General features: G+C 40.2%; 1 protein-coding gene across 1 annotated transcript; it reads left to right on the top strand.

Annotated features, from left to right (window-relative positions):
• The first annotated feature begins 1,261 nt into the window (after positions 1–1,261).
• Positions 1,262–27,226, top strand: dennd3a (DENN/MADD domain containing 3a). The gene is made up of 30 exons (XM_038724796.1): positions 1,262–1,430; positions 5,358–5,446; positions 6,611–6,766; positions 7,849–7,957; positions 8,565–8,680; positions 8,779–8,909; positions 9,006–9,117; positions 9,223–9,342; positions 9,845–9,943; positions 10,053–10,172; positions 10,686–10,801; positions 11,161–11,316; positions 11,748–11,844; positions 11,935–12,038; positions 13,399–13,604; positions 13,697–13,856; positions 14,507–14,663; positions 14,942–15,164; positions 16,749–16,828; positions 17,516–17,695; positions 17,871–18,041; positions 18,803–18,932; positions 19,324–19,431; positions 21,051–21,148; positions 24,081–24,235; positions 24,501–24,567; positions 24,864–24,936; positions 25,027–25,145; positions 25,334–25,471; positions 25,570–27,226. The coding sequence occupies exons 2-30, from the start codon at positions 5,366–5,368 to the stop codon at positions 25,762–25,764; spliced, it is 3,777 nt and encodes a 1,258-aa protein (XP_038580724.1). The 5' UTR covers positions 1,262–1,430; positions 5,358–5,365; the 3' UTR covers positions 25,765–27,226.
• Positions 27,227–27,777: the final 551 nt, after the last annotated feature.

Below are 27,777 nucleotides of genomic sequence, written 5' to 3'. Positions count from 1 at the left end.
TGTGTCTGTCAGCGTAGTGTCCAGTGCATGGAGGCGCTACCAGGAGACAGGCCAGTACATCAGGAGACGTGGAGGAGGCCGTAGGAGGGCAACAACCCAGCAGCAGGACCGCTACCTCCGCCTTTGTGCAAGGAGGAGCAGGAGGAGCACTGCCAGAGCCCTGCAAAATGACCTCCAGCAGGCCACAAATGTTCATGTGTCTGCTCAAACGGTCAGAAACAGACTCCACGAGGGTGGTATGAGGGCCCGACGTCCACAGGTGGGGGTTGTGCTTACAGCCCAACACCGTGCAGGACGTTTGGCATTTGCCAGAGAACACCAAGATTGGCAAATTCGCCTCTGGGGCCCTGTGCTCTTCATAGATGAAAGCAGGTTCACACTGAGCACGTGACAGACGTGACAGAGTCTGGAGACGTTCTGCTGCCTGCAACATCCTCCAGCATGACCAGTTTGGCGGTGGGTCAGTAATGGTGTGGGGTGGCATTTCCTTGGGGGGCCGCACAGCCCTCCATGTGCTCGCCAGAGGTAGCCTGACTGCCATTAGGTACCGAGATGAGATCCTCAGACCCCTTGTGAGACCATATGCTGGTGCGGTTGGCCCTGGGTTCCTCCTAATGCAAGACAATGCCAGACCTCATGTGGCTGGAGTGTGTCAGCAGTTCCTGCAAGAGGAAGGCATTGATGCTAAGGACTGGCCCGCCCGTTCCCCAGACCTGAATCCAATTGAGCACATCTGGGACATCATGTCTAGCTCCATCCACAAACGCCACGCAGAGTACTAACCACTACACGATCACGGCAACCCTGGAAGACATTTCGTCCCTCATCCAAGGGACTTCTTCCATTCTCAAACTTCCATCCCTCATCCAAGGGACTTCTTCAGTTCGAGAACAGAAGAAGTCCCTTTCCAGTATCTTCAACCAAGTCCAGTTGCGCTTGACTTTAACCTTCTTTGGATAAAACAATTAAAATATTATTATAAACAATTGTGAAAAGAAGAAATAACAGTTAGCCTACTTCGTTTCTGTTTGTATCAATATGAAGTGGGCTGTTATAATTAGTTTGGTAGTTCAATCACTAATTATTTTTTATCAGTCTTTACATGTTGCAGTATACTAAACACACAGCAGATGACGCCACGGTTCTGTTTACGAGGCTTCTTGAGCTGTAAAAGAAAAAAGCTTTTATTTTGACATTTGCTGTACCGGAAGTTTGTGAACGTGGCGTTGCGTCGTGTTTAACAGGCCAGCGGCAAACCTCAATGTGTGTGTGTGTAACCGTTGAATCACAGTTACTGTAAAAGAGAGAGACAGTATTTAAGTTACTAATGTAGCGTTTGCACCCTTTAACAGGTTTATGACAGCGAGCTGAAGCTAGTGAACTTTGTGTGACTTAACCGTCTGCCGGTGGAAATGATCGCGTAATTTAAGGTCAGTCTTTTGATATTTAAGTTGCTTTGTCAAGAATCTTGCTCGACTCGTCTTAACAAGTCAGTGTCAAGCCCTTCAACTTAACTTAACTTAGCTAACTTTAAGGTAAAGCTAATGTCAGTTGCAGTTATAAAATGTTCTGTTCGTTAAATGTTCTTAACGTTAATGTTGCTGACATGTTAAACATCTAGGATAAACGAAAAACATGGTTGAGTGAAAATAAGTTGCTGTTCAAATTTATTTAGGCTTTTCTAGTCCCACGATGAATCAGAGGGATGTGTCTTCTCAGTTGGCACATAACCACATGCTGTTAAATTTTTGTATTTTTCCACCGCCGCCAAAACAACGAAAATGTTTTACTAATGAAAATAAATGAGATCACAGGCTGTGTCAAAAGTAGCATTGAAATATAAGTAACACTAGTTTTTATTGAAATTTAAGTAGTTCAAGTCCAGTGAAAAACCTTAAATGATACAAAATTAAGAAGTTTAAAGTAAAAATCGATACCTCACTAAAACTGAGACATTTTTAGGTATATAATTAACAATCAAATGAAAGAGTTTTGTTCATTATTTCGCTGTGTCTTCCTTTATTAGTATTATATAAAAAATAAACAATATTGTACAAACAAAGCTTCTGAGGGTGGATTACCACAGGTTGTTCCAAGGTGTTCGAATTGCAAATTGGGACAGCAGTATCATCTTTCATGGCTTAATTCACTTCCATTGCTGCAGAATAACTTGAAGTTAACTAATTAGCTGATCCCTCAAAAAAGGTCTCTCTCAGTTTTGCTGACCTAAACTTTGTCTTTACCTTCTTTGGTTATTCTGAAGTAAATGAAGCCTTGAATGTTGATGCAAAAACAAATTTTTACAGCTTTCCCAGTTTGTATACCTTGGCACAGGCTGTGTTAATACACCCTCAGATGCTAAAAAGGCAGTTAATGAATGAAGACAGACCAGTTGTTCTCTTAAATTTAATTGTTAATTTTACACCTGAAAATGTCCCTGTTTTGGTGACGTAAACGTTTTTAACTTTTGTATAATTTAATGTATTTCACTGGACTTGAAACTACTTATATTTCAATAAAAACTAAAAAGAAATGTGGGTGTTCTAAAACTTCTGACCAGTACAATATTGTCTGCTTCTGGTTGTGAATGACTACTTTTCTCACAAACCCGCCTAAACCTAGTAAATCTTGGCTGGTGACAATTAAAGCGGCATGTCATCCATTTTAAGAGTTCACCTTCTTCCTGTGTCACAGAACAGCCCAGTAAACACTTGTGGACATGTGCTGCTCTGTTTGGGATTTCAATAAAGTCAGAGGCTGCTTCATTTGCAATGAAAATGCACATGACTGTGCAGCCCTAAGGTGCAAAATTGTGTAGATGAAGATGGACATTTTGCATAGAATTTGCAACAAAAAAATGAGAAGTCAATAAAGTCTGCCAATTGCCAATTTGCAATTCAAAATGCCATCTGATTTCTAAATTCAGACAAAATTGATAGTGGCAGAACTGTCCCGAGGCACACAAATAACATGTGAATTCCCAAAATTACTTTCATTACTCTAATAAGTGTGTTACTTCTCTTAACCACTTCCATTGTGGAAGCAGCCTTCTTCCATACGTTTGTTTGCCAGCAACGGCTTGGTGAAAATTACTGTCGGCTACATCAAAGCTGCTTCCTCTCTGAAAATACTGAAGACAAGATTGTTTGTTAAAGGTCTCTGGATGTCTGCATGGAGGCTACCTCCTCAAAGCTCAACTCCCCTACTCAAGTCTCAACTAGATTAAAGTGAGGTATATTGATGGTAGTTAATCCACTCAGGTTTGTTTTTTCAGTGAAATCTTTGTAAACAATGTGAATGAAGAAAGTACATGCATGGCTTTTTTTAAAAACATTTAACTGTAATGTTTATTAAGTTTTTGTTCATATCTTTATTAAAAGAAGAGCCAAGAAAGGAAGAACTACATTCACTGCTTTTGAATTTCTAGATGGATTCTCTTTGTTTTTCTCCTTCTGTCTCTCTTAGTGTTGTATGCATGACATATGCATTTTATTAACTGTTTGAGCGTGTGTGTATGTAAGAGACTGCCCTGCCAGTTTATTTGCGTGAGATGGTTAATAAAACTAGTATGATGATGGACATTGGTCCAGTTTATGAGAAGTGAATACACACACACACACACACACACATATATGCAGTTTCCAGAATTAGGGGCTTTCAGGGAACACATTTGTGTGCGCGCGTCTGAGTGTTTCCGTGACACAGCAGGGTGGTTAGTCAGAGGCTGGAATGGCCTGAAGATTGACAGAGAGAAAGCAAGCAAGCTTGTCCAAGGTAGAGAAAGAAGAGAAAATGGCCAAACTGAGAAGGGGACAAAAAGGAGAGAACAGGGAGGTGAGATGAGAGAGAGAAGAGAGGATAGTTGAAAGACATGAAAGAGAAATGTTGAGAAAAGGAGCCCAGGAGCGCAGTTCCTTGAGTTTTGCCTGTAGCTGCAACTAATGCAAGTCAGATGTTTATTATTGGATCTGTCTGACCCAGATAGATATAGATATATATAGGTTAATTGATAAGGATTTAAAGTAGTACTCAATGTTGATAATACCCGAACAAGGGTATGTGTACCACAGGTGGTTGCAGTTACCAGGAAAGTGTCTCTACAAAATGAAGATGATATATATAAATAAATACCTTTTTATAGATACCTGATGCTTTATGCATAATATTGAAGTTCCATCTTTTGAATAAAGGCCACTGTGCTTCAAGGGAATATGTTTACAGATTTTTAAATATAATAATATAATAAAAATATAAATTTAATTTTTTTTTACACACCGGTTGGAGTTGACAATCTTTTTTCAGCCCTGAGCAGTATCAGCAGGTATTATATATTTTTTTATTTCTTTTTTTACGCTGCATACACACCCATCTAAAAGTTATGGGTTAACGGTTGAAACGTCCGGCTCCTGTCCTGTTCAGGTGGTGTGAATGCTCACTTATAATGAATCATAATTAGTGACAGAACGGATCAATTTCTCTCAAGAAATTGCTCACAAATTAGGACAGCTGCAGTGTTTTCTTCTTCCTCTTTAGGTACAGTCATGGTAACTTGGTCTTCCCATCACTGATTCTGATGACAGAACTGATTTACCGCACGAGTGACTAAACCCTAACATCTGCTGGGCGTGCGTGCGTGCGTGTGTGCGTGCGTGCGTGTGTGTTGAGGCAGAAGTTTACAGATTTCTTTCTCTCTGCACGTGTCCACACAAGTGTGGATGTGTGTCTTGGCATACATCTGGAGGAAGTTGTGGGTGAAGACATTTTTCTGTGTGTGTGTGTGTGTGTGTGTGTGTGTGTAATGATTTAAGTGAGATCTGAGAATCTGCGGGGTTTTTGTTTAGCAGAGTTTGCTATAATTCACAAATTAGATTGCTCAATCTCTATTTTAGTCATTGGGTAAAATTGACCTCGGATGAGATCAGCGTCTGGTTTGGGAGTCTTTTGTGAGTCAAAAATATGAAATCTTTGAACAATCATCGCAGCTCCTTCTGTCATTGTCGTCATCAACATTGTCATGATTTGAACCTCTTTAATTCTAATAAGGGTGGGTGAGATGTCTAAAATCTTCTATCACATTATGTTCATTTATTGATATATGAAAATGCTTTATAGATAAAAAAATTTTTTTTGGATAATTGAGTGAACTGAATACTTGAATAAACAAGGAACTGACATTTACATCTTAGATTTGCACCATTTCCTGCTATTACTTAACATAACCACAGATATTGCATGGATAGATACCTAAGTACAAATTGTATTCGAAAAAGTTTCTGACAGTTCACAACAATTTAGGAAAATGATCTCATATCAATGCACTTTGTTTGTGTGCGCGCGCGTGTGTATGTTTCTGGCAGTGTTTGTGATGGCAGAGCTCCCGTCTGGACTGCTGGAGGCATGTGTAGTGGTCGGTGCCCCCAGTGATAAGCTTCGAGACATATACCAGGTACACACACACACACACACACACACACACGTATATAAATACATACTCAAAGACTGTCACCTAAAAAAAGTCACACAAAGTATGCAAACAAAGAAATGCATGCTTCATGTGTCAACATATGGATAATCTGAATTTCAGTGACATCTGACACATTCCTGAGCTATCTGAATCACTGCTCCATACTTTAGCCCTGCTGTATATCAGTGTACCCTTAAAGATTGCAGGATAGGAAGTGCATGTGATGTTGCTTCTCTGTAAGTGAGTGTTGTAATCACAAAAAAAAGAGTTCATATGTATGTAGAGTTCACAACAGTGGAGACATGTAGGTAAAAACAGTATAACATGAACAAAGGTTTAAGATATACAGTTTACAACAGGTAGTCCCAGCCTAGATGTGGTTGGTCAGATGCATTAAGAATGTTGTCACAATAACAAAGAGGCCAGTTGGTTAGCCATCTTTGTAATTTTTTTGTCCTTTTTGAATTTTAAATGATTTTATTTGTAGTGTGATAATAGCAACAATGTCTTAAAATACAGTCATGGTTCAATATACAAAACTACAATTTCTTCTACTTAGGCTGAATTCAGACCAAATTAGCTGCAGGGTTTTGCAGTGACATGGGGATGTCCCTCTCCTCATTCACTCTCGGAGGCTTGTCTCCTCTCACTCACTCACTCACTCACTCACTCACTCACTCACTCACTCAAATTAATGAACCAAAGGAATCTCCTTGGTATTGCAATTTAAAAACAAAGCGAGGACACAACTGGGAGAGCAGCAGTTTGGTCCAGGATAGTGCCTAGCTTTAGTGATATTTCAGACTGACTGTGGAGCGCTGCGGCCGGATTGGCCACCGCAGCGTGAGATCTGGTTACATCCCTGCGGATTCAGAATCAATTAAAGGATCTGTGTTTTCGCCGTGGTACCTGGTTTGGTCTGAATTCAGCCTTATGCCTCACAGCTTCACATTTTTATTTATATATATATATATATATATATATATATATATATATATATATATATTTACTTGACATTTTATCCAAAAGTAACTGAATTGATGTTACAGCTTTGAAAGCAATTTATTAAGACATCAGAATAGATTTTACGTTGGGTGACTTGGTTGCCAAACCTATTACCCTAAATATTTCCAAACTGTGTCATAGCTTCATCAGCAGAGTAGGTTAAATGAGCTCCCCCCGCTGGAAGCTGAGGTGCTGCAGGTCCATGCCCCACCCTTTGTTTCCAAGGAGACCAATTCCAGCCAGTCGATTGGTCCATCTTTCAGTCGTGTCCAGAGGAGGAAGAGCTTCATCAAGAAGGTAAACAAAATATTTTTCAATGTGATTGCTGTTGGGCTTAGCAAGGTACATTTCTATTTCTAGTATCCTATGTTTATCTTATTTAACCATTTTAATTATACTTCATTCTTTCTCCACCTCATTTTAGTGTTAACTCACTTGCCTACTTGAATCGGCTCCGTTTGCTTCTAAGTCTGTTTCACATACCCTGTCACAGCTGTGAAAATAAAAGGGTTTAATTTTTCTTTTGTGAGACTGAAAATTATGAGCATATAGTTTGGTAGGCTTCCTGAAATTATTAGGTTTAATATGAATGTGTTTATTTTAGGTTAGTATGTATCTTGTAGCTTATTATAGAGACTGGTCATGTAGCGCCCCACCTTTTGCTATATGGGCGCAGGTAATGTGGTGAGTTTACAGTAAATGTGACCACTATATGAGCATCTTTCATTGCATGAATGGATTTTCGTTCTGTTAATTTAGACAATGTTTGGAACACTTTTGAGTGTGTTAAATAAATGAATCTGATTTTTGAAGAGACAAGAAGTTCTTAAAAGTGAGGTGGAACAACCACTTATTCAGTGCCTGAGGCTTTTAATGTGGAAACGCCGACACACAACCGAGCTGAAAGAATAAGGCTAATATTTTCATACGTGCCATAAGAACACATTAAATGAACATATTAATTTTATGGACTGCACCTATCCATTCAGGCCTTCACACTGCTGGCATTTTTCTGTCTTCCTGCATGTGTCAGCAGTAGCTGTGCTACTTTGGCTTTGTGTAATGTTTGCTGTTTGTAAACTGTAATGTTTGCTGTTTGTAAACTGTAATGTTTGCTGTTTGTAAAAAAAATTCTGCTCTTCATGTCTGTGATTGGTCACAGCCTCTTTTATGTGAATGCGCTCCTGGCTGGATTGGGAAACCCTGGGTTGAATTACCGAGTTGATAACCAGCTTTGTGTGACCGCTTATCCCGATCTCAATTGATAGGAATAGTGAAGCCAGATAATGAAAAGAGAACCTGGATATGTCAAACTCGCTTCCTGTTAAAGTCTATCTGCAGGAAACGCTGACATTTGTTGTTTTTCTGTTTGTTTGCAGAAGCGGAGAGATCGTCCTGCAGAGGTTTTGCCTAATGGAGAAACAACAGAGGACATCAGTGTTCCAAAGGATCTGGACCTCATTGCCTTGCCACAGCTCTGTTTCCCTGGTATAGTGTGTTTCCTCTGTGACAAACTTAACGTTACCGTTAAGTTTTACATTTGCCTGGTATGCTCTGCTTACTTCTGTAGCGCGTAACATTAGATGTCCAAACCTGGATCTCTACCGATCAAACAGATCACCTGATGTGATTGATGCTGCTGCTCTCTGGTTACAATCATGGATCACTATCTTGCCAGGCTGGCACCAGAACAAATAAAGTCCCTGGAACCCTATCTTGCTAGAAGTCCAAAATGCAGATAATGCATTGTCTTATTATAATGACAAGCTGTTTTCATTGTTACTACTTCTCCATTTTAATGTGAACAACACTGCAGAACCTGTTTCACCACCCCTCATTGTCACGGCAGTGTTGGATCATGCTTTGTTCTTTGTATCTTGTGCTGCATCTCACATGTTTTGACATTATCACCCACTTATATTTGTTTGCCTGGCACTTGTGTAATTAAGCTCAGAGTTGGTAATATCAGAGTTTCTCAGTCGTTATTAGGACGTGGATGTTGGTTTAAATCAAACTCCTATATGACATGAACCCAACTTAACTGTCTTTAGTGGCATAAAGTATCTTGAGAGACGTCTTGGTTTCCATTGGCTAGGTGGTCTCCAGTTAGCCAACGAGCAGAGAGAAGACACTTATCACTTCCTGGTTTTCACTGACCTTTTTGGGAACCGAACCCATGGAGTTGTCCTGCAGTATTACAGAGCTGTACAGGTACAAACACAAACACACACACACACACACACACTCTCATACACGTTGAATCCAATAAATGCAGACAGTTGTTTCTCATTGGTTGTCTACCCTGTCAGTCCTGTCAGGAAGGTGCTGTCAAGAATGGCTACAGAGGGAATTCATCAAAGTCCCGTCTCTTTGCTCCGTTTGCTGTGTGCATCATCTCCAAGTTCCCGTATTACAATGCTCTGAGGGACAGCTTGTCATGGTAATAATTTCCATTAAATACATAAATCTGACCTATTTGAGTTATTTAATGACAAGTTAAACCCTTTCTCTGTATCTCCTGACTCCACCTTCTCAGTCTGGTGGTCCAGTTGCGGCCTGCAAGGCAAGCTGACTTTGAAGAGACAGTAAAAGAATTTTCAGCCAAGCTGTCCCTGGTCCCTTTGCCCCCTCCTGGACAGCTACACGTGGTCAGTCTCTCTCTGTTAAGCCAACTCCTTCTATCTGTATTTGTGTGACCAATTTCCATTTGAAGTGATAGATCTTGACAGTAATGTGTGTTTTCTGTGCATTAGTCCTTCAGCCTCCGTCCCCTCCAAGTGGTTCTTCCATCAAGAGAGGATCAGGACAGCCCTGTCATTGACATCGACCTGCATCTACCTTTCCTCTGTTTCACGCACAAAATGCTGCTCCAGGTAAATGCAGATCACAGAGGCTAGTATGGAATGGCATATACAAGGAGAGGTGATAACATGATTTAAATATATTTATCTATATATATCATTAAAAGGTGCATTTGCTGTTTATTGGCAACTTTTGGAGACAGAAAAAAAGGGACGTATAGGCAGGTCCTTCCTGATTGAGTAAATTTGCTTAATTCAGTGTCGCAGATTCAGTTGCACTGCTTCTTGTGGGATTTAATGTAAAGCAGCTGTTCTTAAAGTGGGGTCTTGGGACACATGGGTTTCATATACTTTCTGTGATAAAACATCTAAAAGCAAAACTCCTATCAGATGGTTGACCCTGGGACAAAATCTTATCAAATGTGGCTCCCTAATCTAATTTGTGTCAGTTTAGTGGTCCTTTGTGTGAAAAAGTTCGAGAACCACTGAAGTAAAAAAGCATGTCAGAGATCATATCCTAAACAGTAAAAAAACAAAATGTTCATTTAACCCCATGAGGCTGTCCTCTCTCTAGGTGCTGTCCTGCATCCTTCAAGAGCAGAGGCTGGTTTTCTTCTCTGCTGACTGGGCCAGACTCACTCTGGTTGCAGAGAGTTTGCTGTTGTACCTGCAGGTCAGTGGAGGAGGAGCGTTACCTTGAAGAAATGTCTTGAAACTTCCTGCAGCAGCCTTCTCTCGTCCATCTTTTCATCTGTCTTCTGTTCCCCTGACATCTCTTTCAGCCTCTGTCCTGGCAGCAGCCCTATGTTCCTGTCTTGGCTCGAGGAATGCTGGACTTTCTCATGGCTCCTACAGCCTTCATGATGGGCTGTCACATCAGTCATTTTGAAGAGGTGGCTGCAGTGAGTACCCCCGTTCACTATAGACTTTGTGTCTTATCAGCATCAAAGATTATGTTTTGTGATTTTGGCTTAAGTTAATATCCAAATAGAGGCCATATTATGATTATGATATAATCTTTTGTTTTTTATTGGATGGAAAAGATTGTTTTACATGTAATATTCTGAACCAGCGTAATTACTAGATAAACAAATATTGCTACAGCTCTGCACTTGTCTTGGCCATTTCCCAGAGAGAGAAAAGCTCATGGCCACATAGTTAACACCAGATTTATCATAAGGTTTGTTTAAATTGCTGGTGTATAATTCAAATGGCTTTTTGTAATTATCTTGATTGACATACTCACATAAAATATTTAACAATAACTTTTATGCTCCACTGCATTCATCTTTATTCAGTGTCTTACAGAAGCTTAGTTCACATATTTAACAGTAGCTGTCTGTGAGTGTAACAGAGCAGGGCACAGTCAGACTGTGTTGTAAATGAATTGTGTGTGTGTGTGTGTGTGTGTGTAGGAGACAGAGGAACTAATCTTGGTGAATATTGATGATGGCATCATTCAGTCGTCATGGTCTGAATCCATTGACCTTCCAGCTATCCCTCAGGCTGCAGCTGAGAGCTTTTTGTCAAGGTAACGCCCATACACCACTGTAAAAGTACACAGTTGGCTGTAAATTCTGGTGGTTAATTTTTTGTTTTATTTAAGTGATAGTGTAAAATAAAACCATCAAATACATTGGTTGCCAGGAACACTGTGCCTAGCAGTGTACTGCCATTCTAATGTGCAGAATTTATGTTTATACTAGAAATCATTTTGGTGCCACAACCGGTAGCAGAGCCTCAGCTTGTATCAAACTGGAACAGACTTTAAACTAAATTGAAATATTCCACCAGAATACCTGCTAAATCAAATTGCAAAGGGAACACAGTTTCAATGATGTAATTAAATAAAGGTCCTGTTAGTCCATTCTTGGAGTCTGTGTGTTTAAGGGCAGAGTGTCTCCAGCTTCACTATGACTTGGAGCTGTGTCACCTCGGAGCGGGAACTGATGTCAATACCCTGCGATGCCAACGCAGAGGCTGGCAGACACGTCTCAACACGCAGATACAGAATATTGCCCTGGAACTTGTCGTCAACCTCTTTAGGTAAGTGCGTGTGTGTGTTGCACATAAAGCTCTTTTTTCACAAATACTTGTGATGCTAGGAAACTGGGATGAACAATTAATCAAAATATTATATATCATTATAAATGTGACATTGTGGTACCCCAGCTTACAAATCATATTTTCCAGACATAAGGGAACATTCTTGTTTGGTACAGACCCGAGTAAAGATCACATTATCATCATTTTTATATTTTTTCAGTGAAGATGAAGAAATGGTGACTCATTTTGCAATATCTGAAAATAATGGCAATATGATTTATTTATTTATTTGGCATATCATTCAAAGCCATCCTAGGAAATAAAGTGATCAGTAGGTATAACACCCTGAGATATGAGACAAATTTAAACATGATAAGGCAACCAATTCTCTTTGTTTCTGTACGTCTTGTCATTTTACATCACTTTGTCAGAGGCGTCCAGGACTTTCTGAATCATGAACACAGAGTTTTTAACAGTGAGGAGTTTCTCAGGACCAGGGAGCCAGCAGACCAGTCCTTTTACCAGAAGGTACACTCGCATTTACATGCACAGACATACGCAATAGCACACACACGGACTCTAACAATCTGCGCTGCATGTTTTTCTTGGTGTCCCCAGGTATTAGAAACTCACATCTTCCACTCATTCTTGCGAGACAGGCTGAACAGGAAACGGGACACCTTCACCCGCATGGAGCAGAACACACGTAGCCATGCACACAGGTATTATTGCTGGTATGAGGGGATTTAAAAAAAAAAAAAAAGTGCAAGCTAAGTGAGATTTCTCACCTCACAACATTTCGGCAGAGAGCTGTGGTAGCCTCTACAGCAGGTAGGTTTTCACTGTATTGGACTCAGTATACAGTATGTAACAATCATTTAATCAGGGCATCTCTTTTAGATCAAGATGTCTGTTGTGAGAGAGACCTGAGTACAGAAAGAAAACTAACATAGCCAGACAAACTTCAGTGCATACCATACAAAGAATGCTTGTTGGAATGAGTGCTTGTTGGAAGGCCAAACACCTTTTGGAAACCCCCTGCTTTTACACTTTTCCAGCTCGGGTTTTGGGTGTCCAAACATTTCTGTAACTCTCCAAAATGAACAATCTGGCATTCACACTTCTTAGAGCGATTGGCCAGCTGTGCGGTGGTGAGGTGGGAGTCCGGGTTTAAAATTCGTTCTCAAGCTCTCCTTTTTCACTTGTTACACAGCAATTTCTATGTTAGTGTGAAGTGCAGCACGGTGAATGCCTTTAAGGAGAGACTGTGAGTAAAGTGTAACAAAGTTGGACAACACGGCGTGCAGACCACATCTTTTCTAGCATAACCCGGTCCTTAGCCTTCCACTGATTCCAGGGCTGCCCCAAAGTTGTTGTACTTTATTAATTAATAAAGAATATTAACATTAACAGAAAATTGACTGTGTTGATAAGTTTTTTTTTAGTCACTTTTTCAGCAAAATTGTCAGACATTTGCTGATTAACGCTTCTCAAATGTGAGATTTAGCCCCTTTTTCTTTACCTTTTTACATTCACATTTACTCATTTAGCTGACGCTTTTATCCAAAGCGACTTAGAATTGCTATCTATGTCAGAGGCACGCCTCTGGGATGCATTAGCGGATGTGTCAATGTGGGGGATATTTTTCGGTTTTAAAACAAGCAATTGCAACACATCTTTTATTCGCCTAGTAATTATTTGATTGTTCTAGAAAATAATTGGCAGATTAATGGATAATGAAAATAATAGGTTGCATCCTTAAAACCAGAAAAAAACACAACTTTCATTTAAATTTTGTACATTTCCATCTGTGTGTGTGCTGAGAAGGCCAAAAATGCACGCAGTGTAGGAGAAAGAATGAAACACTATCAAAAAGGGAGAAAGGTGATAAAGACACCTGTGAAATAACTTGTTTCCTTGACGTGTTTGTAAATAGACAAATAGTCATATAGGTTTATTGCATAGCATGAAACTTAGATTGCCTGAAGGTGATATAAACATCGACAAAGATCATAATTAAACCTGCTGTTACGGATGTCTTCCCCCCTTGTCAGCATCTGTCTCCTCATTGTCTTTCTACAGGTTTCGTGCGATGACAGAGTCTCCTCGGCGTCCTCCCATGTCTGAACTGTCCAGGACTGGCTACAGTAGCTGCACCAACCCTAATGACAGACTGAGCAAGAGGCTGGGAGCCAGCCTGCCTAACCTGGATCAACCTGCCAACTACACTACGACTGCCATCAGCTCCAACAGATCAGCCTCTCTCAGGAAGATGACTCCTGATATTGGTCAGTACTGATGGAAGAAAGGGGATTAGTGGATTTTGTAAGGAAATCAATCAAGAATTGAACTGTTTTTGATTTCCTCTGTGTCCTTCCAGGGTTGAAGTTTCCTCAGAGGGAAGTGAAGGTTTTCCACCTCCCAGATTTCCCCCCTCCGCTGGCCTATCAGTATGTCCAGAACTATTATTCAAACATGGTTGCTTCCCTGGGGAGGGCTATTAACATGACACCACCCGAAGAGTCTGCCCTGCTGGCCAGGTACTGTAAGAAGAAGAAACCGAGAGAGAGAGAGAGAGAGTGGAGAAAATGTTCTTGTACAAGGAAGTTGGGTTTATAATGTTGTATGTCAAATATTTAATATCTGGGCGGTGTTTGATCTTTAAAACGCTTTTTTTAAATCAAGAAATGTTGCTACAGCATGTTAGTATTTCTGGCACAGTAGAAGATTAATAGAGTTGTGCTCTGATCAGTTTATTTGTGTATGATAGTCTCACTCAGATTCATTTAAAGTTAGACTTCCTGAACCATGATCTGTAGACAATGACTCAAACACTAAACAGAAAAGACATTTTTAAAATAATGTAAATAAAGGATGTAAAATAAAAAGTATCTCGCAGGATTTGCTCTTTTCAGTGTGCTCATGTTTGTTTAAGCTTCTGTTTAAACTGCAAATCTGTGATGGTAAATCAACTCAGCTTTTCTATCAGATTTCCTGCTGAGTCTTCAATCAATTTAACGTTCATACTGTCATGACTGATTGTATCATTTTGTTCTTTTGATAACTTCACTGGGCTACGTTTGACAAAATAACCTATGGATGTTTTTGGAATACGTCATTGACCCAGATCAAGTAAACCAACTGAACTTTAGACAACTAAAAGACCCACTCCATCTGTCTGTCTCTCTAGGTACCACTACCTGCGTGGTTTGGTGAACACGGTGTCCAACAGACGTCTGGATGCACTGGAGGACTTCCAGAGTCTTTATAAGACTGACTCAGATATCTTCCCTTCTCAGATGGTTAAGACACTGGTTGACTCTCTGCCAGAAGCTGAGCGGTTACAGGTCAGTCCATCATGAATGAGGACACTTTGTTGTAGTGTGTGTCTGATATATTGGTCACATGGGGGTTTAAATAACCAAACATCCTCATCACCTACCTGTTCTATCTATATCTAACTATCATGTGACAAAGAAACACAGTTAACGCAAGACAAAGTACTAGATAGCTCGGTTCATTATCTCTGAGCTGCATCAGAACGGTGATGATAATTCTGATAATTAAAGCCATATTGATTAGCCATATTGATTAGCACTGTATTGATCATCAATTTTCTCCAAAGGCGCACAAACGGCCAGAACTGAAGCGGCTCATCAGCCGGGTCAAGAGGGACCAGGAACGGGAGCTCGCGCGCCACAGCAACGGGCAAGAGGAAGGTGCCGTGAAGCGCTTCCAGCTGCCGAAAAAATACATGCAGCTGGAGGAGTTTGTGAAATGTATCCAAGAGTCCGGCATCGCAAAAGACCAAGGAACCATACATAGACTCTTTGATGCTCTAACTCTAGGTAAGTTGTTTAGCACACTGCACATGCATACGTATAATACATTTGTGTTTGTGTAATATCCATACAGCTTGGGACTCCCCCCATCCCCCCCCCCCCCCCCCCCCCCCCGATTGAACAGGCTGCCCCGTAGAACTCTTCTCACAAACTCGCGCTGGACTTCCACTGCCTCAGCATACACACACACACACACACACACACACTCATGCAAACAAATATCCCGCTATACCCCTCCTCCTCTCCTTTTCCTGGCAAACATTTATTCCTTGGGTTAATCATTACCTCACCCCTTCTTGAAGAAGCACAGCTTGTCATGCAATGCTGTTTGGTGTTGTAGGTGTAACCAGTGCTCCAGTGGTTATGTACTGGCCTTTGGCTGGTGGCTAATGGCTAATGTAACAGTACACATCATGATCATAGCTACATACATACCCCTTTAATGTCCCATGGGTCCATCCATTCTTTTACGTAACCATTCTTCCACCACTGGCATTACATTTATTTACATTTTGGAGGACGCCCTCGCACTGAGCAGAATTTGGCAGCCAGTAGCAAGTTGCACCAGCCAGTGTGACAACATTCCTGTGATCTCAGATTGAACATGTAAACGGGAAGGCGAGAAAAATATATTTAATTCAGCGCCATTAATGAGTAATGATGAGGGATATTTGTTTTTGATTTAAGATCAGAGGAAGGGGAGGAACTGTAGCTCACCCTCTCCCAACTCCCCCTCCAGCTCCAAAATAAAAAAAAAAGTTTAAACGAAAACTGAGTACAGGAAATATATTCTCTGCAAGCTTGAGAGCTTATCTTGGCCTCCACATCATGTTATTGGAAAGAGGCATTTACATCCTGTTTGAAATTTTGAGCAAGTCAAGTTTTCCTTTCCTCTTCTGACCTCCACTGGAGAAAGAGTTTCAGACTAAGATTGGACGCCTGGTTTCCGCTAATCAAAACTACAATGATCAGCTCAAAAAATCCAACTGTAGAGTACTTGACTTCAATTTCACTTAAGTAATTCATTGTGGTGGAAATAGTTTTAGTAGCACAGAGGTAAAGCTGAGATTTTGTCCTTTTGTGGTTATTTGACATTACAATAACTCTTTTTTTCTGATCATTCTTCATTTCTTGGAGGCTTTATATACACCTACTCCTACACAATGAGATCAAATACATTAAATATATACTGTAAAGTAAAAATACAAATATTCTTTTAAATTGTGACTTTACTATTGCCGTGCCTGTATGCAATGTGTTTTGGGTGTGGGGGAGGGCACAGACTCTGCACTGTATGAAGTCATTGTTGTAATACAGTAAGGACGACAACCCCCTAACCGCAGGAATGCTTGCAGATTAGACTGCTTGGAGTGAGATGGCCCACTCTGCTACCAGATGTTTTGTGGGAGAGAGAGAGTATGAACTGAGCATTTCTATAAAGGTTGCTCAGTCAGCCGTTTGTTGGGTAAATGAAGATTAAAGTATAGTTTTAAACTCAGTGTCACAAGTCATCTGGCTCTGCTGACACGGAGTAATACAGTATACCCGCAAATTATCCTCATTTGGAAAATGTGTGTTTATTTGTTGAAGGTCATCAGAAGCAGGTTGATCCAGATTTGTTCAGAGTCTTCTACACCATCTGGAAGGAGACTGAGGCCGAGGCGCAGGAGGTGTGTATGTTTGTTTTGCTGGTAGGGCCAGAGGAACATACAGTGTTGGCCACATCCACTGCAGTCATACTCACATTCGCAATACTTCACAGCACTTCACAGCACTGCGTGAAGCAAATGGTGGTCACACCAGATACTGAGAAGTGCTAGCTGACACAGATTTTGACAGATTTGTGAGCAATATTTGAGAGAAATAGGCCTTTTGTGTACATGGAGAAAGTTGGGTTCAGCTCATGATGAATGGGGGGAAAAAACAAAAGTGTTCCTTTAATAATTTTGTTCAGTGTATTTATATTGGGGGAGAAAATCTTTTCTTTTTTTTCTTTTTTTTTTTTTTAAAGAAAAGATAATGTGGTCGGTCAGTAGAAAAAATTTAAATAAGATTGCTATATGAGTAAACTAAATTGTTATTAAGAGTTAAGAGGGAACATTTACAATGAACAAGGCTTTTTCTGTAATTGATAACACCAATTAATTTTGTGACCTTAACTGCAAACTTTTCCAAAAGTTTTTCACCAAATAAAACACATAAAGATAGCAAACAGTTGGACAATATTCAAAACAGGTTCTAGTAAATGTATTATTTTTTACATCCTCTAAAATCAAGGCCAATAATGACCCATGTTTTTTGAAAATGTTTTTCCTTGACCACATGTCAGTGAAATCAGCAGGCTATGTGATTTTCAGGTATGCTTGCCGCCGTCTGTCTTGGATCACATTGATCCCAGCGAGTGCGTCTTCAAGCTGTCCTCCTCTGTCAAGACGAGCCGCGGCGTGGGGAAGATCGCCATGACTCAGCGACGGCTCTTCTTGCTGACCGATGGGCGACCGGGATACGTGGAGGTGGCACAGTACCGAGACTTGGAGGTGAGACAAAAGGAAGGGCAAGAAACCTTTTAAAATGGGATTAAAGTTGTGAGGAGAGGAGTTAAAGAATCAGGACTAGAAGCTAGAAAAATGCCATCAGAACACCAGAGGTTCAGTCTAAGTATGTTGATCCTGCAGTGTGAACTAGATCCTGTCTTAATCTCTTTTCATGCAGGAGGTGAAAGTATCCTCGGCTCCCTTCCTGCTCCTGCGGATCCCCAGCCTGAAGCTCCGTGTTCGGGGCAGGAAGGAGGCGTTCGAGGCCAATTTGAAGACGGAGACTGAGCTGTGGAACCTGATGGTCAAAGAGATGTGGGCCGGGCGCAACATAGCTGACCAACACAAGGTAAACCTGTAACTAAAGGGTGTGTGTTGCCAGTATAAGGGGATATAGACTGATAAATGAATGAGAAAGCAAGATCCTTTGGTTAGTTATCATGTGCCTTTATTACTCATATTGTCTTTATCTAGGTATCAATTACTGTGTGTGTGTGTGTGTGTGTGTCTGTGTGCATGCCAGTCATTTTAAACTTGATTGACCTTTGTAGGTGTGGTTTATACTCCATGAGGCATGTATGAAAATAAATACGACACTTGAACAGCAACAGAGGGTTTCCTTAGTGAAACCAGATGATGTAACTGTAACATTTCCGTCTCTCACTCCTCTCATTTCTCTCTTTTATATTTCCTGTACTCCGGTGTATTATGAATGTACACTTAACATCCAGCTTGTCTGACAAGCAGCAGTATTGTCAAGATATCTGGTAGCATCGCGCCAATGTTTAAACCAAATTATGTAAACATTATTATAAATGAATCGCTGCTGTCTTACTTTCTATTGTAACACTGCTTCTTATTGCAAGACCCTCAAATAACGTATTATGCTTTTACTAAAGTGTTTACATTTATTATTGAATCTGGATCACTATTCACACCCTAAAATCAATTTTAACATTAACTTTTAATCTCAATGGCCGCATGTCTTTGACTTTAAAAGGGTTTTTTCCCCCTCCTTCTTTTTCATACATTTTTTGTGAGGTACTTGTTCTGTCGACTTGCTTGCATTGTACTACATGTCGAGCTTTGTAAATGGATCTTTGTCTCCAGGATCCCCAGTACATGCAGCAGGCTCTGACCAATGCCTTGTTGATGGACGCAGTAGTGGGCAGCCTTCAGAGCAGTAAGGCCATCTATGCTGCTTCGAAGCTGGGTCACTTTGACCGCATCAAGATGGAAGGTAGAGGAAGATGGTGGTGATAACGATTGTTGTTGTAGAGTTTTTCCTGTTTGCTTTTATTAACCATTCAAGACACTATGAAGTGCACCCCATTTTGTCAACATGGAAGGCAGTATTAATCCAATTTGCTTTGATTCACTTTGATTGCTTCCCTGGAACACAGAGAAACTAATGTAGGCTGTGGAGATTAATGACTTGGTTTCAGTTCAAATTTGCATATTAAAGAGACTCTGTTAAGAGAGAAAGAAACTTTGCATTCCTTAGTACATAATGACTCATCAGATGTTTTGTGGAAATTATTGCTGTTTGGGTTTTTTCAGTGGTTGTTTGTGAGTTCACCACCTGTGGATGGTTAGTTGCCTCTCTGTAACAGTGGTTTGTGTGTCTCCAGTGCCGATGATGGTTCCCAAGACGACCGCGGAGACGCTGAAGCACAAAATTAACCCCTCGCTGGAACTTGCTGCACCTCAGGCTGTGGATGTCCTTCTATACACACCAGGTACAAACACACACACAAACACACATATTTCTCCTGTAACCAAGCAAGTCCCTTCAGTGTTCATATTGTCACTGAGATGACTGAGATGAGTAGAAGTGTCAGGTTTCTATCTTTCTTTCTCTCAGGGCAGTTTCACAATCCAAAGTTTCAACTGTGACACCGGCACGCTGACCATATACACTGATTGACAAATACACACACAACCTTTGCCTTTGTTATGTCCTTGCTAAGACTAACTCGCTGTGTGTCACTCAAACATAAAAAGGACGGACCGCACATGACTTTTCTCAACAACACTTCCTCCTCCGTAGAAATACATACAGCCTCTTCTCAAGGCTAAATTGTCCTATATAAATACACAATTTAGTCTTTCCAACTAAATCATGTGAATGCACAGAATAGGGCAGATAATCCAATTTCAAATACGGCAATAGTAAACATGTCAACATCAGGTGTGACACTGTCCCTCTCAGAGCAAAACAGTAATGAAAAGTTGACTTTGCTGAACCTCTACCAGAAAGTAAAGCAAGAAGCAGCTCACCTAAAATGTACTCATAGTCAAAGTAGCTGGACTTCGCATTGAGCTGTGGGTATATGAGAATGATTATCCCGCATTACAGAGTTCAACTTAAGTTAATTTAATGTGGGAGGATTGGGAGTGACAGTACTTCTGTTTAATAGTTTTTTAAGCCATGCTGATGAAGCATACAATATTTTCGTATTTAATGGATTTAATTTGTCTTAATTGATAGATATCAAGGGTGACATGCAATAAAAGGTCCCTAGCTGGAGATGAACTGGAGACATGTTCATGCTGTTCCTGGTCAGCACCTTACAAAGACCCTTTTTGTATCACCCATCAGGAAACCCCAGTGATCACACTTGACCTTTGATGTTTACTGTTGTTCAGCCTTTGTATACAGTTCTGTGATTTTACTATTGGGGGCAGACAGACTGGCGCATTACATGGCAGGAAGAACAACTTAAAAAGAACTATAAAGCCGTGGCCTTCAGTGGAACGACCATATGGGGCCACTTAGATGCCCGGCTGGTGGCAGACTGACCCACAGCACTAACATATTCATGCATACTCATTCTTAGTGATGCCTCATATACAGACTCTGGTCAGACCATAGCTGTCAGCTCTTCAGGATATTTGTTGGTGGAAAAAAAACTCCTCCTTCCCTGCCTCTCTCTGACTCTCTGGTTTGAATATAGGTCACTGAATTGAATTTCTGGCATATGGCCAGTTCACTCCTACTCCCCCCCCCCCCCCCCCCCCTCTCCTTGTCTCCTCCCCACTCCCTCTCTATTTCTCTCACTTTTTTCATCCAGCTTCCCCCCAGCTCTTTCCTTCCCCTGTATGTCCCACTGTGTTTTCCACCAGCGGTACTTTTTAAATAGCAACAAATATGTTGGAGGAAACTGAGCGTTAGATGAAGCCTGGGTGCGGCAGAGAAATAGTTTCAAACATGAAGTGTTTCCATTCAAACTGTTGGTTGATATTCACATTTCTTCTTGGCATCCTGAAAGAGTAAACACAGTTGTTGACACTCACAAGTTTGCGATAAGGTATTGAGAAATAACTGATAAATACTATGTCTGTGTATGTGTTTCAGGTCAGTTATGGGTGTCTGTGAGAGGGGGGAAGGTGATGGTGTTTGATGCCTCCAGCTGGTCCCTCACACACACTTGTCACGTTGGGAATGCACAACTGGTAATGAAAACGCACACACTAACACACCAGCTCAAATGCATGCCAAAACACAATGCAAACAAAAACACATAGATGCAGGAAGACACGTGAAAAGACACAGAAGACAGGCAGATATGAAGTTGTTTATGGTTGGTTCCGGATATTGAAATTTACAAAATGTGTGCACCAAAACAGAGCTAAAAGGAAAGTGAATGCTGGACACAACTTCACATGAATGCTAATGTTGCTGCGTATTTGGTGGATATGTAAAACAGCCTACTGTTTGCTAAGATGTTAGCTATATCAACTTAAAAATGTTATTAAGATAAAGGGGTTATCAATGTTGTGTTTACAGTTTAAATCTGCTGCCCCCAAGTGACCAAAACATATTATTGGCTGTTTTAACCGTGTCTGTTTCATTTAATGGTCGTAATCAAATTATCGTATTTTCCATGGAGCGTAGTTGACAGTGTCTATGGAAGAGTCGACTACAGGCAATTTCCTTGAACTCGAAAAAACATTAAGTGTCTCTGTCTCACTTTCTCTCAAAAAGGCTTAAAACGTGGGCAATACCAGAGTATGTAAGTATGGTCCACCAAAGCTGATCCACACTCTCTCCAACAAGCGTCTTGGATCCTAGTTCATTAAAATTTCTGGCCAGGAGTTATGACAAAACCGAATCAGATTTTTTTTTGTTTTTACAAAATCTCTCCAAGCTAGTGAATTGGTAGAAGTTAAGACAATCAAGCATATGTTGCTCACAATAAGATATTGAAAACAGTAATGTTAGCCAATGTTCTAATTGTGTAGTGAACACGATGTTTTGGTAGTTCTTTCATCACCAAATAAAAAACATGTTTGACTACATCACATCACTGGACAGAATCAGCAGACGAACAGCACATGTACACTGCCACTAACTCAGATACAGATAAACAGTAAAACCTTTTTGCTCCTGTTGCTTCACTTCAAAGTCAATATTACCTTCAGAATTGCAAGCACATGTTCTAGAGAGTGTACAGTGTGATCTCAACATCTTTCATTACCCATAGACCAAGATATGGTCTGTGCAAACATCGACTTCCATAACAAAATATAAACAAGTGAAAGTTAGCAGGAGTGCCTTAAATGTCCATGGAGAATGTTCACGGTAAACGAGGTTAAGGATGTGTGTAAAGTTTTAAGGCACTTATTAGGACTGTGCAAATCACTGACCTACTCAAAGTGTGTCAGTCACATAAAATATTTTGTCTATGTTAAGCAGTGTGTGTATGAGAGAAAGAGACGCGCACAGTGTTTTTTCTACACTCAACTATAATATTTGCACACAGTTCACAGGTCATGTATGAAATATCTGGACCTGCCCTTCTAAATTAGTTTCTTGTAGCATGACAGAGGATTAAAACAGCTACTGATTAGAAAATTACATTTTGGGGAAAAGCTAATAATTATTTTTAAATCTGTGGGATTTTTTTAAAAAGTTGTGGCTGACAACACCTGCCACCAAATACATTTCCCTGCAAATTTTATGTTGGTTAAGTTTGTGTTATGTTGAATATATATTAGATATAATGGTGTTGTGAGGACAGTGTGTTTTGCAGCTGTTTATTACAGTGATTCCCAACCAAGGGGTACTTCTGTAGTTACCAGGGGGTACATGGGAACATCGTAAAGCTCAGCTAATTAAAAAAAAATAGAAATTATTATTTGATAATATATATCCACATATTTGTGTTTAGGTTAAAACTGAACACGCAAGTATGATTACAAATATGTGTGATGCTGATCTTTACAGCTATTGCCACAATAACTTACCAACTATGGTAGTCTGCACAAGACAGCAGAAAGGTTATTTAGGGAAAAAGACAACAAAAAGCTAAACGTAAAGACGTTGTAACTGGGTGAAACATGCAGTTTTGGTCACTCCAAATGCTGTAGTACAACTGCAAACTACTAAAAAATAGCATTGAACAACAACATTAAGTGGGACAAAAAGGTCAGAATCGCTGGTTTATTAGACAATGTTACCACCTAGTGGAGAAGTTATGTAACAATAAATTTCCTCCCACACCATTCTCAATAGTTCATGTTTAACCCAAGCTCAAAATAATGCTCATTATCCTTATCCTAGTCTACATACCCGCTACACGCCAGGTACTAGGAACAGAACTACTGTAGATAAAAACCAACTATATTTATATAAGGGCTGCACTTACATGTAATTTGATTATTTTCTATGTTAATCAGTGAATCATTTGATCCATTAAATGTCAGAAAAATGTGAAAAAAAAAAAAGAAAGAAAAGGAAGTCAGACATTAGCGTGTATGTGTTTCCCCATGTTGCATTGCAGTTACCACTGTCGCTGGAGAAAAATGAGAAGTCCAAGGTGTTGTCTTCACATTTTTGTTTTGTCCGACCAGCAGTCCAAATCCAAAAAGTAATATAAGACAAAGAAAAGCAGCAAGTCCTCACAGTTTTATTAGCTGGAACCAGCAAATGTTTTCCATTCTTTTTGCTGGAAGAATAACTTTTTGGCAATCAGTCGATTATCAAAATAGTTAAATAATACAACTTCTGTAAATTGTCCCAGCTCTACTTTTTATTTACCTGCAGCGAGAAATCTACTGTATGAAGCCCTGCGTAAATAAGTAGCGATTCGATTTATTACATCATTAATTTAATAATATAATATAATAAATTAATCATTTACCTTGTTCTAAAGGGAACTCGTGTCATTGATGTAAAATTTATGTAGCTGAAAATACTAGAGCAAGTATGTATGCTACATTTAAGCTCTTATGTAGCCCCCTCTTAACAGCCTCTCTGTGGAAAGCCGTGATGGCAATAGTTCTGTCCTTTCCTGATTAAAAGGTCAAAATTATAAACTGGAGCCAGGTCAAGGTGCCGTAAACTTTATCTATAAGATCTTAAAATCTGTCTCTCTGTTTGCAGAACTGTATGCTGGCAGTTGATAAGGACCAGGTCTGGATGGGCTCTGAGGACTCCGTTATCTACATCATCAGCATGGTGGCCATGGTCTGTAACAGACAGCTAACTGAACACAGGGCGGAGGTCACCGGACTGGCACTTGACACAGACAAATACAGGTAATATACACACACGTTTTTAAGCCCGTAAAATCGACTGACGGCGTTTGTGGTTTTATATGATTTAAAAGCTGTTTTGAAATCTATAACTGTGTTGTAACTTCACACTTATGCAATATTGTTTCTGGGCTTTCATGCCAGTAAATTTAAATAGATTTAGTGACAGTCAGCTTCTGTCCCTGTGATGGATGTACATGTAAATCAATTCTGGATCAGAGTGACTGCGTAAAAAAGAATAATCTCACCAATGTGTCTTGTTTTTTAGCCAGAAGGTGGCGTACTCCTGCAGTGCAGAGGGAACTGTCATGGTGTGGGACGTCCCGACACTGCAGGTCAGTTTCAAACAAACACTTTGTTAGACTGGGGGGCGGTGTAAACTATATTATTACTGGTTAATTTTCTTGTCAAGTTCTAAATAAAACAGCATGCTAAATGTTACAATGCCATAAAATAATCTTGTGTTGGTAGTTTACAGGTTTAGAACTGATTTGGTTCGGTTTGTCAGATGAACACACTGTCAGATCAACTCCTACTGACTCTCCTGGTTACTTCCAGTTATTTTCCATGTTTAAACCACAATTTGCAGATGAATTTCTTATAATTGTGATTTTTGTGTCAAACCACTCAGGTGAAGAGGCACTTTCGCCTCTCCTGCGACCGCCTGCAGTCTATCTCCAGCTGTAACGGAGTGCTGTGGTGCTGTAAGTTTCACGTTTGAGCATTAAAAACAGGAAACTTGATGATGGACTTGATGGAAATGGAATAAATTCTCTTTCTGTTTTTCTCTCCAGGCTCCAGGGACAGTATAATGGAGGTGTGGAGGAACGGCACAGTGAAACATCAGCTGAACCTGCCAGAGCAACAAAAAGGATCTGCAGCTACATTCAGCTCTGTGCTGCTCCTCCTTGAGGTACCACACACACACACACACACACACACACACACACACACACACACACACACACACACACACACACACACACACACACACACAGAGAGACAGACACCTTATATCTCTGTGGTATCTTGGTGTGTTTTGTTTTGCATTGTATTTGAGTATGACCCTTCATCTTCGATGTGTGTGTGTGTGTGTATCAGAGGGCTGAGCTGTGGAGTGTTTGTGTGGACTCAGGAGAAGTGTGTATTTGGCACATTAAGGACACCAGCAAACCGTTTCACCGCGTGACTCTACAGGACTGCACCAGATGTTACTGCATGATCAAAGTTAAAAACCAGGTTAATATACAGTACACCTGCATAAAACACTTTAAAATCACCTGCAAATTCTGGCAGTGATGTGATATAAAACAGCATTACCTTTCTTTCCTCTCCAGGTGTGGGTTGGCGGTGTTGGCCGCAGCGCTACCAAAGGGAAGATTTACATCCTGGATGCAGAACGGTACCAGGTCCTGAAGGAGCTTCAGGGCCACAGCGACAAGGTGACTGCGCTCTGCTCCGCTGAGGATCGGTACATCCTCAGTGGAGCTGGCAAACACGACGGAAAGATCGCCATCTGGAAGGTGGAGTAGAGCGGTTGACTGTCTGGAAGTGGACAAATCTTCAAAGTTAGAGCCTGAGTTCTTCATGCCCTCACTCTTAAAACAGTTCTGACTTCCTGTGAACTGACCCCAGGTGGAGAATCTGTGGGAAAAGCATTTGTGTTTGCAAAGGGAGGGGGATAGAAATCACAACCTCAACTTGCCTGGTGCCTTTTGCACGTCAAACATATGAAGGAATCACGTGTGATGTATCATGTGACGCACAAGTTTACATAAAGTGTCACCAGCTGAGCAGCTTCTCCTGCCTGCTATGAAGTGGTGATTTGAAATACTAACAGTACTAAAGTTTTATTTTTGTTGTTTTTTTGGGTGCATATGAAGGACAAGACTGGAAAAAGTTGGCGCAGGTTCTGCTGGATCGTTTTTATTAATCCAAAGTGCTTCACTTTACTGAAGGTTTATACATTTTTATTTTTGTTTGTACCAAATCCTTATTTAATGCTGTGTTTTATATTACATTAGGTTACACTAATATCATGTGGGAACATTGTGTGACTGAGCCTCGCCTCCAACTGAGTTTTTGACGTGAGTTTTTGCAGCTCAAAGGAGTCAAACTACCCTGAAAACACAACTCCTGAGATTGGAGATTTCACTATCCCTGTGGGAAAAAGCCCTGAAAAATAGTTCATTTTGATGGAAGTTATGCTCTGACAGACGATGTACAGTGAAGAGTGACGGGGAATGGGAATGAAAGGTGATACAAACTTGGAAGCTTTAGTCCTGCAACAACTGGAATCTGCTAAAAACACACGAAATAAGGACTAACCATCACGTGGTTTTGCTCTTGTTGTGCTTCTTGATCAAATACTTACCTCATTGTTAGACAAAGTTTCTACTTTTTTTCCCCCCCTCTATTTATTTCCCTATAAGATTAGTTGTATCTGTTACCAGTTAGTCAGTTTGAAGTGAAGGCATAATATTTTTCCACACACTGACAGAATGTGTGAAAGTCCTACTCATTAAAAAAAGCAACCACTTCCTGGCTTATAATTTATCATTTTAATTCAAAAGACTGGGTTGGAAATTAAATCTCGTATATAAAAATATATAAACTGTAGGCATTTGTGTTCTGATTGTTTTATATGGATTGCTAACAAGTTATTATAATAGTATTAAGTAAGTGAAGGGGACAGACTAAAGTTTTCTTATGTTTCTATCTTTCACAATTTTCCTACAAAAAGTGAAACTGTCTGGGACTCTTGAACAATCAGAATTTAGATGTAGACAAACATTACGTTTTATTTATGTATGTATATTATATACACTGTATGTAACTAGTTAACATGAACATAAAATATATTCCTTTTGTAAACTGACCAACTGACAATGCAACTGTAACTGTTGATGTATTTTGTATCTGCAAGACTGTTAACAAGATTTTCTAATATTTAACCAGCCGTGAGCAAAGCAAATACACCCTTTATAAAAGGAAGTCTTCAGTTTGTCTTTTTGTTGAACCAGAGAATGTTTCAGAACTCTTTATGACAGTGGGACGTGAGAGTCGTGGAGGGGTCGGGAGTAATTTCTGAGATGTTCTAATGAGTTTTTCAGTTTTTATTGTGAAATGTTTACCTCCCTCAAAATGAATTAAATAAAACTGGAAAAACCTCTGGTTGACGTGGTCAGAAACCACAGACATAATGCAACTGGTGAAGATGGGTCACAAGTTTATATTGCCTCACTTTAAGGGATCACAAGCCAAAACGTTTGTGAAATTCTGCTTTGTGCAACGTTTCACAATCGAACAAAGTAATCTTGCAATTTATGTATTTATTATTGTGCCCATTCCAGAAATACATGCTGGATGCAAAAGATTTTCTCCATTTGATGGGAGTTAAAGTTGAACAATTTGTCTGCGCTCCGTAGAATTCACCAGAAGAGGGTGCTGTTTGATACCAAGAGAAATTAAAGTGAGCGCAGGTTTGCTGATGTGAGTTGATGAAAGTTTTGCAGATCAGAACCTGCAATATCAATATATTAGGG

This window comes from Micropterus salmoides, unplaced genomic scaffold, assembly GCF_014851395.1.
Source record: "Micropterus salmoides isolate LMB-PRFRI ecotype aquatic unplaced genomic scaffold, ASM1485139v1 Ms_hic_scaffold_17, whole genome shotgun sequence".
In the NCBI taxonomy this organism is placed as follows: Eukaryota; Metazoa; Chordata; class Actinopteri; order Centrarchiformes; family Centrarchidae; genus Micropterus; species Micropterus salmoides.
This window is presented reverse-complemented; position numbering and strand designations above follow the sequence as displayed.

What these genes read in the sequence shown, in the direction of transcription:
- dennd3a (XM_038724796.1), top strand. Translation starts at nt 5,366, where the DNA reads ATGGCAGAGCTCCCGTCTGGACTGCTGGAGGCATGTGTAGTGGTCGGT. An exon ending in AGCTTCGAGACATATACCAG is followed by an intron (nt 5,447 to 6,610) that starts GTACACACACAC and finishes ACTGTGTCATAG; the next exon opens with CTTCATCAGCAGAGTAGGTT. An exon ending in TGATCAAAGTTAAAAACCAG is followed by an intron (nt 25,472 to 25,569) that starts GTTAATATACAG and finishes TTTCCTCTCCAG; the next exon opens with GTGTGGGTTGGCGGTGTTGG.